Source organism: Limulus polyphemus, unplaced genomic scaffold (assembly GCF_000517525.1).
Source record: "Limulus polyphemus unplaced genomic scaffold, Limulus_polyphemus-2.1.2 Scaffold2053, whole genome shotgun sequence".
NCBI classification, from domain to species: Eukaryota; Metazoa; Arthropoda; class Merostomata; order Xiphosura; family Limulidae; genus Limulus; species Limulus polyphemus.
In genome coordinates, this window is record NW_013667663.1 from 55,027 (window position 1) to 72,547 (window position 17,521).

General features: G+C 34.2%; 1 protein-coding gene across 1 annotated transcript in view; it reads right to left on the bottom strand.

Annotated features, from left to right (window-relative positions):
- Nucleotides 1-31: 31 nt before the first annotated feature.
- The window catches only part of LOC106465794 (PRELI domain-containing protein 2-like), a 35,761-nt gene continuing 18,271 nt past the window's right edge, over nucleotides 32-17,521 (bottom strand). Inside the window, exons 3-7 of the mRNA XM_022393732.1 lie at nucleotides 16,537-16,594; nucleotides 11,400-11,470; nucleotides 3,623-3,783; nucleotides 1,789-1,894; nucleotides 32-1,394 (exon numbers count right to left, since the gene is read on the bottom strand). Coding sequence (XP_022249440.1) covers nucleotides 1,323-1,394; nucleotides 1,789-1,894; nucleotides 3,623-3,783; nucleotides 11,400-11,470; nucleotides 16,537-16,594 — 468 coding nt within the window. The 3' untranslated portion in view covers nucleotides 32-1,322. The remainder of the gene's footprint in view (nucleotides 1,395-1,788; nucleotides 1,895-3,622; nucleotides 3,784-11,399; nucleotides 11,471-16,536; nucleotides 16,595-17,521) is intronic.

The window sequence follows — 17,521 nt, forward strand, 5'->3', positions numbered from 1 at the left end:
AAAACATACCTATAAATGTAAAACACTGCAATTTCACAAACATGTTTTTATTAGGAAATAGCATTACATACAGAAAAGTAACATTTAAGCACATGATTTTGATGAATGTGTCTTAAATACAGGAATAGCATGTTTTATATTATCTACATTATAAAAATAATTCATGCTTTTGCCTCTTTCCCATAAGTAATACATGGCACTTGCAACTACTCACTGTAAAAATTCTGACAAACTGCCTTTCATAAACACCTTGAGATGTTTGTACAGTGGTATTAAACAACATGCTTGTACCCTACTAACTTTACTTCTTTTATATGAAACCAGGTGATACAAACATTTATTTGGTGGAGTCTGTTCTGAGACTGAATGAACAAAATATTTTAAAACCTATAAAGAAATTACTTAACTTTTTAATTTTATATAATACCTTGCCCAAAAACAAATATCAGTCTTAAAAACCTAATGAGTTAACTATTCACTTCAGTTTTAAGAGTATATCAATTTTTAGTAATTTCTCAACATTCAACATACTGTTCTTATATTTTTAAATTATTTTAAATCAACTATTTATACAGCTGTTTTAATTTTCTAGATAAGATGAAACTGTAATTTTGTCATACAAACATAAAGGAGTTTAACATATTTTTTTTAGTTTGGTACTTATATTACTGGAAACTCAATTTAGAAATCTGAATTTGGTATAAATCAATTTTGCTAATTATTTAAAACACCAAACTTCATACCTGTTTAAAATGAAATTATTTATATGTGTTTTGAACTATTACACTTCTTGTTTCTCATTATCTTTCTTAGAAGGGCAGGCACATAAACATTAATTACTTTGTACAAAACAAAAAGTTCACAACAGCTAACATTCTATTTTATTGGACTTAAATGTTGTTTAAATATCTTTCTTTTGATAGCAAGGTACTAAACCATGATAAATTACTCACAATAAAAAATAAAGCTTACATGGCTTTTTTTCAAAGTTGGAGGCACAGTGTGTTGAATTCATCTTTAAGAACTGTTAAGATAATTTGTTATGGCTATTTTGTATGATTACTTCTTACAGAACAAAACCGAAGGGTAAAAATTATTGAAGCATTATACCAAAATAAAAATCACAGATTACCCATGAAATAGTGAAATTAAAGATAAAAAAGAATTCCCTTCCTGAAAACATGTAAAGGTGTTTTCAGATGAAAATACTCCAAAAAATGAGGCACTTTCAGGTTATACATCACAACTTGTACTTTACTTTTTTCGGATATATGAGCTTAGGAGTGATCAAAATTCTGAAGTTGTGTAGATGTCTTGTTCCATCACTCCTCAGCACTTGCATATCTAAACTCTGAAGCCTTCTCAGCAAGCAACTCTTCCATTATCCAAAGACTCTGACAGAAAACCCAATCATAAGTAATACTTACCAACCATACACACTGCTAACCCAGATCCTTTAATTCTGTAATAGTCTTCAATAATACTTTACATCAACAAGCAGTATATTAATAGTGAAATAATAACTTAAACAGTGTCTATTGTTAGAAATACTCTACTTACATTGTGATTTCAATAATTTGGTTATGATGCTATTGTACCATATTTCTCCTCTTTACAAAAAGTAGAACTATGTACTTTTGGAATATTTTGACTGTATGCTAAGTGACTTACTCTAACTTAGAAAGTTCATCTCTAAAATAACTGTTGATTATGTTTGCTGATTTAACTGACATTGAAAATTATAATGATCATTTCCTTAAATAATTTTCAAGCAGATTCTAAACTTACTTTTTTAATTCCTTTTTGGAGAAATTTCCGAGCAAAGTTCTCTATTATGCAACCTAAGTAACCTAATCCATGAATGTCTACTGTTCCACTCTGTTCAAAGTAGGTCCTAGATGAGAAAAGAACAAACATTTAAATGACAATATGTATAAAGATGAGAAAGTATATATTTTTTAACCTTATGCACTAATACTTTGATCTTGTAAACATGTAACACAAAAATTACATTAAAAAACAAAGATAACCAAAATCAATGCAAGTCAGTTCAAACAAGAACTTTGAAAACCAAAAAGAAATTTTAATCTTGTCCATAACTTCCCACCCTCATGAAAAATTCATTTTTCACACACCATGTTCACTGAACATAAATTTCACAGCATCCTGAACATCTTCAGAAATGGAAGCTGGTCTTGTGAGCTTGCATTTCTTGTGCCATTTGAGTCTACATTACTGACACTGTATGCACGACCAGGCTAATACAGATAAATCAACCTAACTGTCATGCAAAATCCATAGATAATATACCTTATTTAAACAATGGTGAGACTAAATCTATGCATGGAGAAAAGGCCATTCATTTCATTACTTACCTACATGATATACAGTCCCTCCTCATACAGAGTATTTTTTTTTCACATCAACTTCTTGCTCATTAAACTTTCAGGCTCTAAAATCTGCTGGAATGTATTGAACTGCTTTACCAATTTAACTACACACTGTACAACAGCAAGATTAGTTTCTGTGTTTTGTAGGAGAGCAGGCTGATAACAGTTTCAAAGAGCTCTAACATTTCTTACATAAATCCCTATAAAAGAAGTCTACAAGTAGGTAAGTACCATGTCTGGTAGCTTCCAGTTTTATGTGACCACATCTTGTTTCCATTACCCAACGATTTGATCCCTCTGTTTGGTACTGGATACACCCATTTTGAATAACAAATGGCAGCTGGGTTTTTAACACACAGTTTTTGGAGGACAATTGTAATGTTGATTTTAGCACTCGTGGGGAAGGGGAGTATGTGCAGGAGTACGCATCACTCACTCCAAGGGTTGGCCCTTCTGTTAGCAAGCCACATCTCGATTCTTCGTTTACAAAATTTGATTTTCACTGACTGAATTGTATCATTTTTATTACAACAAAACAGTTTAGCATGTCACTGAACAACAATGACCTCTGATCAGTATGGCAGGTCTTGCAGCTTTGCGTTATGCAGAAAATAGTTCATTAAATGTATTTTGGGTCCTGATGAAATTTGCTAAAACTCATCTTGCTAGTCTGAATTTACTAATAATTAATATACAATATTGTAATTAAACTTTAAAACAGTGACTTAATTTTTCAGTTACAAATACCTGTCTATTTACAATAATATAGTTTGAAAATATATTACTGTGCATGTAACATCACCAGTCTAGGCCAATTAAAACACTGGAGTTATAGCAGCTAACAGGATCACAGGAAGCTACCTGTGAGCTTGTCTGTATATAAAAACAACATGATCTGAACTCAAAATTATTTATTTCTTGATAATAATAGAAATACCAGCAGTATGCCCTTAACAGTGGATATCACAACATACTTGACAGTGGCTCTATGAAGCCTTCGAAAAACTCAATTTACGCACACTTTTGAGAGTCGGTGTGTTAGCGTCCATCAAGCATAAAGGACTGATTGTTTGATTTCTCATGTGTAATCATGTGATCAGCTCTACTGAACTAGTTGTACTTTCACTCTTTTACGTATGTTAAACAAAACTCTAAACGTTTTGAGAGTTTTAAAATTTTCCACTAATTGATACAAAAGAAATTTTCAATTTAAAAAATGCAACCAGACATACCATTGAGGGTTTTCTCTAACAGGTTGAAAATAAGACTCCTCAGAAAGACGAGCATAATTTGTCCAGGTGAGGTTGCGAGATTGGATGAGTAAACTACGTCGTAAGTAATTCAACCAGCACTGTTCTTCTACATGAACTACAGACTTGTTCAAATCACTAAGCTAAATACAGAAAACTAAGTTTTCTCAATACTTAAATTATTTAACTATTTAAACAGTTCATTTTAAGAATATTCAAAAGAAAAAAAGGATAATTTGCATGATACTAGGACACCTGTTAATTACTATAATAAACCATGTACATTTTTCATTTTTAGAATTCAAATACTGTAGCCCATTCCTTGGAGTTCGCTTACTCTTATGGTTTCATTAAACTTGCAACATAAAATTCTGATTCTCTTTAACTCAATTTCAGAGAATGCTTCATGTGCTCATAATTCTTCACTTTCCATCCTTTCATGCATCTTATTGCATATATATCAAGAAGTCTTATATCTACTTTCCCATCATAATTCAGATTTTTTAAAAGTTGCACTCATGACTAAACCATGTATAGCCCAGTTGTGGGAAGGAGGGTTGGAGAAGGTTTCAAAGTGCAAGAACCCATTTTACATTTATTTAAAAATTCTGAAAATACAAATTTCAAATCTGGCATATTATATATTGTATGCCAGAATACCCACAATACAAAAAAAAAGGTGGTGGTAACCTATAAAAGTGAAAATGATACAGTAATCATTATAAATCTATAAATTACAGGGCAGGAAGATAACCTAGACTACAGTAAAGATGTAGTCATGCAGTCACAATAGACTCTAGAACCAGATAAATTAGAAAAACTGGATTTGAGGAGAAATTAATGGAGTGGACAAGCCTTATATAAAAATTGGACCTAAGAACACTGTCATGAAATTAGCCAAATTAGTGTGCTCTCAGAGAACTGGATAAAGATGTAGAAATGGGGCTTAAAGATTTGAGGGCAGTACAATGGAAACATAACCAACAAAACAGAAAAAAAAATCACAGATGATCCCCATCCTGGTTCGAGCTGAAATATTTATTGAGAACAGGCATCCAACTCGGTTATCTCGAATGTTATGCAAGGATGTGCACGTGGAGGTGGGAAGGAATCCTGCAAGGTATCATCAGCCACACACTGTTCACTTCCAAAATGCAACACTCTCTCATGGTTTCTCAACCAAGAAGATGGATTTGAGTCTAAGACAAACACACAGGTTAATGAACATACAAATTCTTATTAAACAAATCCATATAAATACATGATCTCCTATAGAAAAAAACTTTTTATTTGGGTATTTTTAACAATCCCAGACACCCTTGAAATTAGTAATACAAGGTGATGGGCACAACAAAAATATTTGGGTCACTATAAAAAAACAGATGTCTGAAGTATTGAATAGAGAATAACTCCTATGAATTCCAACTGGCTTGGAGAGTAACCACAGGTGGCAAATGGAATCCTGAAACTGAAGAGATAACAACGTGATGAGAGCAAAATTGAAGAAAAGTATTTGGATTTGTTCACATGCCAGCCTGTAAGATATTCTCTAAAGGGTACTGAAACCAAGAAGCCAAAGACATTGCTAAATGGCAAATCTTAAGAGGTGTAATGCAAAATTCACTCTGAAGGTGTGTTTTGATACAACTTGATATATAAGATGAACTAGCTGCACAAGTCAATTTGTAATGTGGATAAAGCAAGATCTATACTTTATTACCCCTAATTAACGCTCCTGGAGGTGTTGTAAACTGTAGGGGTGTGTATACTATTTGTGCAGTTCCAGATTCTATTTTTCACATGTGATTTGTTGATTTCAATACTAATAAGTGTGTGTACTTTTTGTTTTTTTGAAATCAAAGTGGATTATATGTTGGATTACTATTGCTGTCACATAAGGTAAGATTTATAAAAATACCATGGGGGTGTTAATTAGGGGCAATATGGTAAATAACTGATGTTAATACCTTTGAAAGATTGTTTATGTGCCATGTAACAGTAAATAGCACTGATAGGATATAGAAAACATTCTTCTAATTGAAAATCTGGGTCAGTCAGGGAGGTTTCACAACTGGAGAAAAGCAAAGTCACCTTCTCTTGCAACCTAAGTCTTTGATAAGAAAGCTCTATTACAATGTAAGTAAAGAGCCTTATTAACAATAAAATAAAAGTGTAAGAAGCATCAGTGGAAAAATACTGCCTAACAGTCTCATATCTGAAGTGAGAAAAAGAAAATACATCTAGGGAAAGTTGGTAGAGTGAGCAAGTTGCTGAAGGTTCAGAAGAAGGAGAAAAAGCAAGACATCTTAAAAACAGATTCAAGTCCCACTGAGTGCATCATCTAGGTACTCGTGGAAAAAGTAACCAAAAAGGATCCTGAATGAGTAGGAAAAATCTTTTCTGTGGCATCTACAACTGGCAGAGAGGGCAGCACTGTAGCCTGAAATAAAAGAAAAATACAAGCTACGATCATTACACAAGTGCACGAAAAATGAGGCAATCTGCTAAGGAGTAGAAGAAAGACGAGAAACAGAATTTTGAAAGTACAAAGTCTTGAAGACAGACCAAGGATATTGGTATGTGACAAGCAATGAATGTCTGCAAGAATGTGACAAAATTTGAGCTACGCTCAAAGGACTACATAACTATCATCCATAAATCTGTAGATAATGAACATTGTGAAAGATGCATGTTCAAAGCCAGCATAAATGTTTCTAAAGAGGTCACAGAATATCATCACTTTGAGATAGATGACAATATTTGAAGCCATGGTTGAAAAGCCCAATGTGGAACTATAAGAATTTAACAAACTGACATTGATCAATACCAGAAGAAGGAAAGTGTAGGAATAATAAAAAAAAAACTCTTCCTAGACTGGCTCAAGATATTGACCACTAGAAAAACTATAACTGGGGACCACTAAAGTGGAAGAAGATGATTGACTATAGTAGCAGATGCGATAATCATAAGACAACCTAGTCGATGGTATTACTGCTGAAACTCTGAAGGATCTACTCTGTTAGAAGAAACCAATAATCTCTAGAAAGAGAATCCACAAGTGTGTTCATTACTTCTGGTACATTACAAGCTCAGAGATGTATGTAATGTGAATTTAGCCAAAGAAGTAGAGACTACAGATAAAAAAGGGGTGTGAAATCAAGTTCCAGCCTGATTGTTGATATAGGCCACCATAGCAGAAGTGTTTATGTGAAGTAAAACACAATGATGGTGTAATAAGGATAGAAATTCATGACATGCATGTTGAACTGCCCAATGCTCCAAAAGATTAATCTGCAAAAATGGTTCCTAAGGTTCCCCCAATACAGCACCACAGCTATTTAGAGAGCAGTTTTTGAAAACATGCAGATATGGAAGAGGTGAAAAGGGAATCTGCAGTGGCAAACTCTTGATTAAGCCAAATCTGAAAGTAATTGAGAGTGGAAGGAGAAAGGGTGGTTCTGAGATAACATAATGAAGATTGATGTCACTAAGAGGCAAGATACTACTGAAGATGTCTCGTGAGCATGACCCAAGGGAATTGCCTCATATATAGAATTCATCACCACCAAAACAGAAGGATTGCAAAGCCAAAGGAGACAAAAAAAGCAATCATTAAAGTGTTTAAACAAAATCCCAAACGTACGAAATACTGGTTAAGTTCCAAATGACATACAGACTCAAGAATAACCCATTCCTGAGAGGAAGCTAACTGGGTGGTTAACTGAGTGTGATCCAAAGACTGAAGTTACAACTAAGCAAGAATAAGCCAACCATCCATATAATGATGAAAGTTGATACTGAGGGTATGTAGGAAACCAGCAAATGCTGTTACTACATGTGAAGACATAAGGCATTGAAGTCAGACTAAAATGGAAGGCCATCAACTGATAAACTGCTCACTCATGTTATAAGCAGAGAAAATGTCAAGAAGACAGGTGAGTCAGGATATCTAAACAAGTCTTTGATATCCAGTTTTATCATCCAAAAATCCTTCTGAAGATATTTCAGTAATATTTTAATGATTTCCATCTTGAAATGAGGAATATTCAGATAACAACTGAGTTGGGAAAGATCTATTAGCAGTTTCCAATCTCCTGAATTCTTTGGCAGTAGAAACAATGAGTAACAATCTGGGAATATATGAAGTACTGTTATCATAGCCCCTTTCTTTATACCATAAGAAAATTCCTGATCTGAATTTGAAATATTAATTGGAATGGATAGAAGAGAAAATGAAACTAGAAGAGCCAAAAGTGGAGGAAAAGGATGAAATTGGATAAAAAGTCAAAATTAGAGAATCAAATGAGCCCAAGAGTCCTGAAGCCAAGGGTTTCACAGATGAACACAGGATCCCAGATTGCCTCCTAAAAAACTGAAAGGAGGGGCTGCTGAGAAAGGAAGAAAGTCAGTGTCTTGGTCAAGAAGGCCCACTCTGCTTGCTCTACATTTGACAGCTTGGAAGGATTGAAAATTAAGTGAAGCAGAAGGGTGAGAAGTCATGAGTGATGTAGGATGCCAGTTATTACTAACTTTAATATGAACTTTAGAAAAAACTGCATAAGATGTGAACTGACAACAATTAAATCTGAATTATGGAGGGAAAGCAGGTCTTATGCAAGATTTTCTGAGGCATGTGCAATAAGTTATCTAGAAGGTAGGAGAGTGGACAATTATGAGTATGTGATACAAAATCTACAATGCATAAAGGATATTCAGAATTTTGAGTCATATTTGTTGACAGCATAAAAGCAAACTCAACAAGAAAAAGCCTACAGTATTACAGAAGCAAAACTACCAGTTTCAATTTTAAAATTTTAATACACTACTACAAAGAAATACAAATAATTTTATGTGAATATATGCTAGAGAACAAACAGTTAATATAATAATTTTTTCTTTTCATTATGCAGAAACTGATAAAACAAATGGGAATATTTTGCTATAGGAAACCTTGAAATATTCACACACAAACACACACACACACACATATCTCTATAATAGTAAAAGGGCATGTCTGTATGTGTGTGTGACCACCATAGCTCCAAGGAAAAAGAACCTGAAATTTTGCACACATACTGAGTGGACCCTGCGTATTATTACTTATCCACTTGAGTGCACATCCTTTTATGAGGCAAGGTAGGGAAAACCACATAAAAAAGAATATGTGACCACCATATTTCCAAGAGGAAGGAAACCTGAAATTTTACACCCATACTAAGTGGACCCTGAAGGTGTGCACCTGGGTATTATTATTTATCTACATGATTATGCGCATGCACACTTTTTTAATGAGGCAAGCTAGTGAAAAACCACATTGAAAATGTTTTTCTCTGTTTATATAATTCCTAAGAATATATTTGTCAGAGCTATCCAGAAGACTGTTTCTAACATTTATTATAAATATGTTCTAATGTATTTGTGCATTTGTTTAGAGATTTACTTATTTTTAATCCTTATTTTTAGGACTTTTAAAGTCTTGTTCACTATAAAATTGAAAGAGCTTACAACGGAAATTACTCAATTAAATACCTTTTTAATTCTGGGATGCATTATTCTATTTCATGGTAAAAAGTGTTCAATAAAAATAATGCCATTAAAAACTGTTTGGTTTTTGCTCAAAAGTTTATATCTTTGAAATCGATGAATAACCTAAAACAGACTTGTATGATTTCTTTCATAATCTACTTTTCTAACTATGCAAATGTTTTTCAAAACAGAAATTATTTTTAGTTAAAATACCAGTTTAGATTTTTTGTTCATTTTTATGTTTTATTGTCATCGTATTTTTCTACCCAATATAAAGAAAAGACATTGCTATCCTCAAAATACCATAGCTCCAAGTGGAATGAACCTAGACACCTGAAACTTTGCACCAATACTAAGTGTACCCTGATGGTGTGCACCTGTGTATTGGTTATCCATATGCATTCGCACATATGCATCTTCATAATGAGGCAAACTAGTGAAAAATCACATAGAGAAAACTGATTCCTTATATTACAAATAGAAATCGCATAGAGACAGATAGACACGTGCGCATGTGTGCACCTGGGTATTATTAGTTATTAATGTGTGTACGTGCCTGCATGCACATCTTTTTAATCGATGAACAACATAGACAAGAAATGTGCACACTATAGTTCCAAGAAGAAAAAACCAAGAAACCTGAAATTTTGCACCTATACTAAATGGACAATTAGGGTGTGCACTTGGGTATTATTATTACTCATCTTATCCACGTGCATGCTTACCAGCACATTCTTTCTTATTGAGACAAGATAGCAAACAACCACATCGAAACAAAATGGTTCCTTATATTACAAAGAAAAATCACAGACAGACGAGCATGTGTGTACATGTGCGTGTCTGTGTGACCACCATAGCTCCAAGATGAAAGAACCTAGAAACCTGAAATTTTGCACCCATACTAAGTGGACCCTGAGGGTGTGCACCTGGGTATTATTACTTACCTATGTGTGTACATGTATGTTTGTGTGCATCTATTTATATGAAAAAATCACATAGAAAAGAAACATGCATGTGCACACATGAATGTACATCTTTTTAATGAGGCAAGCTAGCAAAAAAACCACATCAAAATCAAAAAGAAGTGACTCCTTATATTATGGATAGAAAACACAGACAAACATGCACGTATGTGTGTGTGTGTGTGTGTGTGTGTGTGTGTGTGTGTGTGCATGCGTGCATGTCTGTGTACCCGCATTAATTTCAAATGGAAAGAACCTAAAAACCTGAAATTTTGACCCATACTAAGTGGACCCTGATGGTTTGCACCTTGGTAATATGACTTATCCATGTGCATGCATATCTTTTTAATGAGGCAAGCTGGCAAAAAACCAAATAGAAAAGAAGTGGTTCCTTATATTACAGATTATAGAGATAAATCACAGACAGACAGCAAACAATAAATATATTTTTTTAGTTTTGTAGTTTATACATTTGATTTTATACTTTCAGCACATAGACTCTTAACAAGAATATTAGGTTATACTTTTACTGCTAAGCAACATGATATATAAGCCGCTGTTGGAACGCATTGTTGCCAAAATGCGGTGGCTTTTCTATATAGTAGAAGTTGTTATATCTACTTCTTTTCTATGTGGTTTTCACTAGATTGCTTCTTTAAAAAAGATGCATATGCATGCATATGTCTGTGATTTATATCTATAAGTTGTAATATAAGGAATCACTTATTTAATCACAATATTATAATAATTATAATATTATTATTATAGAGCATGTCTGTATGTCTGTCTGTGATTTCTTTGGGAAAACAACCAATAATGTCTAATCTGAAGCACTGCAACAGTAAGAAATTGTAATAGATTCTGATAAAATGTGATAGAATTTGTGATATCAAATATAAATGTGAAATATTTAACACAATGATAAAGTTCTTTGATAATAAATTTTTTTTAATTTACTCTACTTTCTTTATGGCTTTTTTATGTTTCTGGAAAATAAGTATGTTCAAAATATGTTTGACTTTTCTTCTATGCTACAATAGGTTCAAAATACACACACTGACATAGTCATTTAGAATATATCAACCTAATATCCCGTGCGAAGCTTGGTACTTTCACAAGTATAAGTGCAAGTTGCAAAACTAGCATGCATACGTTTTATTCACTACAGTTTTAATAAAACCAGTTTAGTGTTTGCACATTAACATAAAAAGGTAAATTCAACACGTTAGGTCATAGTTCTTTTATTAAGCAACTATTCTACTCCAACTTACCTGCCGAAGCACAAATGGAACAATGTTATTGCAGTAAGCTATCCTCTTTATATACAAAGTTCCATCTTTATCTAGAAAAGTTGAAATATATGTATAAATTTTGCCTTTAGTTATTTAATGGTTAGATAACACAGTTTGCTTTGGTATGCTACAAACTAGTAATTTAAAAAATCTGGAGCCTTAACTAACAAACTCCTAGGTTACAATTTCACATTATTTGATTATAAAAATTTTGTATTAAAGATATCAACTGACTTCAAAATGTATTTCAGACAGATACTTACTCCTGAAATACTGAAAGCTTTTCCTTGTCCAGTTTGAACTCATGCAGTCAACAAAATATGTGGCTCAAAATGTTCTAAACGTCCTTGACACGTTGCAGATCAATCTATTACTTACCCATAATTTTCCACTCTCTCATGTGACTTATTGCACAAGCAGCATAAGCTATGCCTTTCTGCCATAATTGAGATTTTACTGAAAGTTATAGTCATGATGAAAATACAGCTGTGTGGAAGCTGGAGGGAAGGTATTTCAGAGGTAAGTAAATTCTAAAAGTGTAAATTTCAAATCATGTACTTTTATCTCTGAAATACTGAAAGCCAGAATATCCACAGTGTGAAGAAGGTGGGAGCTCATGAAAATGACAAAAAAAATATAAAAGGCAGGAAGATAATTTAGATTACATGAAATATGCAGCCAAACAGAGTTGGAGTAAATTCCAGAACCAAAAAATAACTTACAGAACTGGATTTGATGAAGAATGAATGGAGTGGATCAGCCTTATAAAAAATTGGACCTATAGGACACTTAGAAAGAAAGCATCTTTCTCTATAGGGTACCTCTTTGCTCATGATGTCCTTTAATTTAGAAAAAGAGGTGGGTTTTGTGAGCATTCAGAGTGTAACAAATCTATGGAGCCAAAAACAGAACATAGGTAGTGGTATAAACAGGTAAGAGGACTATATTATGTCCTGATTCAGGAGTGAAAGGTTCTTGAGAGAGAAGCCCAACTGCATATATTGATATTGAAAAGTCATACTTCACAGACAGTAGCTTCTCTTCATCAATATCAAAAATGGCCAATGACATACAAATAACCAAATTAGTGGGCACTCAAGAATAACTGAAGAAAGACCCAAGCAGTCTCCAAGGATGGGCTCAATAACATGGGACTAATGCAGTGGGAACGTGAAAATGTAAATTAATAAGAATAAAAACCATAGACAACCCTCAACCTAGTTGAGGTTAAGACATTTAGTGATAATGGTTGTTTTGTTTCCAATATAACATTATGCAAGGATGTGCATGGAGACGTGTGAAAAGTAACTGCTGAGGCATCATTAGCCACCAGAGGCAACTTCTGTCCACTTTCAAAGGTCAACACATCCTCTCATGAAGCTCCAGCATAGAGGGTGGAATATTTCCAAGGACAAATAGAGAGGTAAATGTGGCATTTCCTGACTGAATACACACTGAAAATGGTTAGAAATAAGTGTTTTGTGGCAGGATATACAAAATCCTACAATATACAGATTCCATCAAAGCTAGAGAAAACCACAGGTGGGAAATGGAATCCTAAAATTGAAGATACAATGATGTGATGAAGGTAAATTAGCAAAAACAAAGTAAGCAGATCCATCCTCCTGCCAGCCTCTTATATTTCTCCTAAAGGGTGAAAAGACCAGGAGGCCAAAGACATAGCCCAATGGTAAATGTAATGTGATGTAACCTAAAATACATGCTTAATGTGGACAATTACATCATGATAGACAAGACAGATTCACTGCACAAGCCAATTCATTAATATGGAACAAGAATTGACATAGGTATAAACAACCAATATCATTTTCCAAAAAAATTCCATTCTTGTAATATATAAAGAAACATCCTTGACCAGACATAGAAAACATTCTTCACAAGAAGAATTAGGATCAGTCAGAGTAGGTAATATAAAAGAAGTAAAAACAGCAGTGGCCATCTGGTAGGAAGGCTTTATAAAGATACAAGTACAGAAGTTAACATTTCCTTTACATGAAAATGTATTTCTGATATAAACTCATCTTTGCACATAGAATAGCTTGATCCCTTGCACATCTGCCTATGAGATTTGCATGCTACTAGCCTTGAGCTAATTCCCACCTAACATGAACTGTGCTCATGCATGATGACATTATCATGTAATCATAGCCCTCCACCAATAGGAGGGAGACGTAACCTGTTGCACAGTAACATTCTTAGATGAGACAAGAAGAAAGTGCACTGAAAGTAGGGAGGACGGGTGGGAAGGTGTTTAGAGAGGAATACATTTTCAGATAAGGAAAATGTTAACTTCTGAGATGATACCTCACTTCTTCATACAGAATAACTAGAATCACACACTGAAATGATGGATAGGCCAGTACAAACATTAAACCCAGATGAGCTGCCTTCAGAAAACACCCAAAGAGAAAGACCATGAACTGTGATGCCTGATGGCATGGGTACACCTGTGGGAGACTATATCATGTCTTGACCAGGTATACTCTTTATCTAGAAGGAAATGCAAAAGAGCCCCAAGTGGGTGGAATTTTATCATGACCAACCAAGCACCCACGCACAAGTGGTCAGTGAGCCAAGAAGTGTACTATAATTAGGACATGATGATCATGTGTCTCACCTTGAATTAATCAGACAGCCAGATTCTCAATAAAGGAAAATGACACACAAGCTGTTTCAAGGGTAACCTGCACTCCACAGACAGTGCCACCACCACCCTACTTCCTTGTATTGCATTGTAAACAATCAATAAGGAATTATTCAAGGCCCACCACTCCAGTGGCAAGAAACTAGCAAGTGGCAAGGGTCTCCCATACTCCACTTGAAGAAGGGGGAGAATTTACATGTTTAGGGAGACTCAGAGAAGTGTCCAGATTCCCATCAGATGTCAGCCAGAAAATTCTTTTACTGGGGACAATGCAATGAGTGACCATGAGACCTTATTTTTAAAAGCTGGTAAGTGCGAGCCAAAGAAGTGGTGAATAATTTCCATGGTGCTGGTTTTTTCCATTATAGTCCATGGAATGGTATGGTATGTATCGGGCAACAGAGTAATTTTAATACCACAAGGATACCTCTAGTGGTCTTACAAAACATTCCACCTCAACAGTGGGCACTGGTAGAGCAGAGCAGATGAACTAATCACTTTCCATTATCCCTGGCCTGATGCAGATACCCTGGGAGGTGACATCAGCCACCTGGCAGGATCCCATAAAAGGGAGTATGTAGATTTATCAAAGAACGGTGACCGGAGGGAGTTGAAATCCCACAGGAGATGAAACAGCCAGATAATTAAGATAATTGGAAATGAACATGTACAAATTCATTCATAAGCAAGCCTAAAAGATCTCATTCAAGGGTTGGTGAAAATGAGAAGTAACAGTGTGACTAAATGTGAAAGAATAATCACTTTTCCAAGCAGTTGAAGTCTTAGGAACAAGGGCCTGGCCTGGATAGAGGAGTAAGTAAGTGTGGCAAAAGAAAGTCTAAGAAGAATTGATGGCTTACATATCTAAGTGACTGCAACTGCAGGTAAGAAAGAGAAAGAAGGTATAATGAACATGAAGCCAATGGCTCAAATGGAGCACAGAAATAGCATATAAAACCATGTCAAAATCCCAGTCAGACATGGGAGTAGAACAAGGGATCAGTGAGGAAAAAAGGATTAGAATAAAACAAACAGGACAGGAAAAGAAAAACCTGACATTAATGAGAAAGATAAAATGGTGGTAATAAAGCTGCATGGTAACTAGCAATAGTGTAAACTGACAATTGATAGTCAATAAAATGTAAAAAATGCCTATAGATGGGTCACAGTAGGATGGCCCAGAGGAAGGGAGAGGTTTATTGACCAACATTGAAAAATGTACCACTTCTGGTGATAGACAGACAAGAGTTGAAGAGTGACAGAATTGGGAGAATAAAAAGGCTACACAATCAGAGTCAAGCCCTATGGCCAATAGACTGGACAAATCCCACATGCAAGGATAAAGGGGAAAACATCCCTGGGTGAAAGAGAGACATGGTTGAAGCAGAGAAAGAGGGCATCTGGATGCCAATTCAAAAAGTAGAGGAAATCAAGTTTGTATCAGCCAAAGAAGCACCTCCAACAAGACCTTACAAGGAGTGTCATGAAACAAAGTGAGGACACAAAAAAGAAGATGAAGAGGAGGATAGGTATACAGAAAAAGATTAGATCAGACCTGGTTGAAAGCACTGTAACAGAAAACTCCAGTACTGCAGACTTTAAGGGTGAATAGGCCTGAACAAAAGATCATACTTCTTCAGAAAAAAAACACAACTAAGTTATAAAAATTCCAATAGTGGTGGAAATAGCTGAATCAAAAGGAATATCATAGCAAATTTAACTACAAGACTGTCAACAAAAAATAAAATTTACGGTGAGATAGCAAGTAAGATACCCTGGCATTTGTACACTAAGTCATGTGGAAAGTAGGAGAGTGGAGATTTATTGGTGACAGAAATTATGCAATGCATAAAGATTATTCAGAGATTTTGAGCCATGTTTTTGTTGACAGAATGTGTTCACCCTCAACAAGAAGTAAGTCCATTTACATTGAATAAACTTGTTATAAAGGTTTAGGTTACAATAAATCTATATAAATAATCTTCAATATGTGCGTGTGTATATCTGTTCGTTATATGTTTCTACATTTCTAGATCAATCAGCACCACATTTGACAAAGTGATACAGGATGACATGAGGAAGGTCATGGGTAGGGTGGGGTGGTTAACCTCCCCCCTCTAATTTCATGTCTAATTTTGGAAAACTATCAATGTTGTATATCCCTCAGCAATAAAATGACTATGTAACTTCTGTTGCTATAATTCTTGAAAACAGTATGTCTTTCTTTTCAGTATTGGTAGCTTTATGTATTTTTATTGCACTTTTAACGTTTATTATGTTTAAAAAACAGGAGCACAATTTCCTATCCTTTGTTACAAATGCATTTTTATTTCACCCATTGAATGGATGGCTACTCCAGCTAGTGAGAATATATTTGGTGAATCGTATATGTAATACAACATGTAAGAAATACTAGCCTATATTAGATTATTTTACTGATAAAAAACTCACTTTGCGTTTTTTCTACTGTTTCTACAGCAAGCACGTTCTTCTCTTTGTCATTGGGATACTGTCAAAAGGTACAATGAAATTAGTTTAAACATACCTTACACTGCCATAGCATGCAATAGGTCTAAATATATAAAGGAGCAAATATACCTAACATGCCTTTTTCTGCAGATTCATTGGTTGCTCTTAGGAAATAAAAGTTAGAAAATTTATCTTTTTAAATTACATAAATATGTGATTTAAAAATAATATAATATGCTGTCATATCCACTTTTCAGAACATTATGCATAGGCAACACTCAATTTTTAAACATAAGAGAAACCCCTGAATCTGCAATATCCATAACTCCAATACCTTCTGGCTTGAATCTGAAAGCAGTCAAAAGAGGTTGACCTGAACTGTATATCAGTCCAAATATATTGCTTTGTCACATTCCCTACAATAAATTATGCTGGTGATTCACTTATTTGCAAGTTGTTAGTCAATACATGAGTAGCAGTCAAATAAATTGTTCACTGATTATAAGAAATACCAACCTTGTACTTTGAAATACTTGCATATATGTGCAAAGCATCTGGACATTGATCAGAAACATTCATAGGTGCTATAGTATAGACAGAGATCTAAACTAAATAACATCCAAAGCCAATAATAACTTACATAGCTCAGGGAAAATAAAAATGCCTATTAAAATATAAATTGATTTAACTTGTCTCAAATTGATTTGTAACTTGGTGAACTACTGTTTTAATAAAAATTGTATGCCATTTTTTAAACCCATTTTGAAAGGTATTACTTTTGTTTAATAATTTAAGATAAAAGTGTATAAAGTTTTATTTGTGTGTGTGTGTGTGTGTGTGTGTGTGTGTGTGTGTGTGTGTGTGTGTGTGTGTGTGTATATATATATATATATACTGTTACAGTACGTTGTTATATATAATTTATTTTACTTCTTATCTCTACTTTATTTTACTTAACTACTTAGTA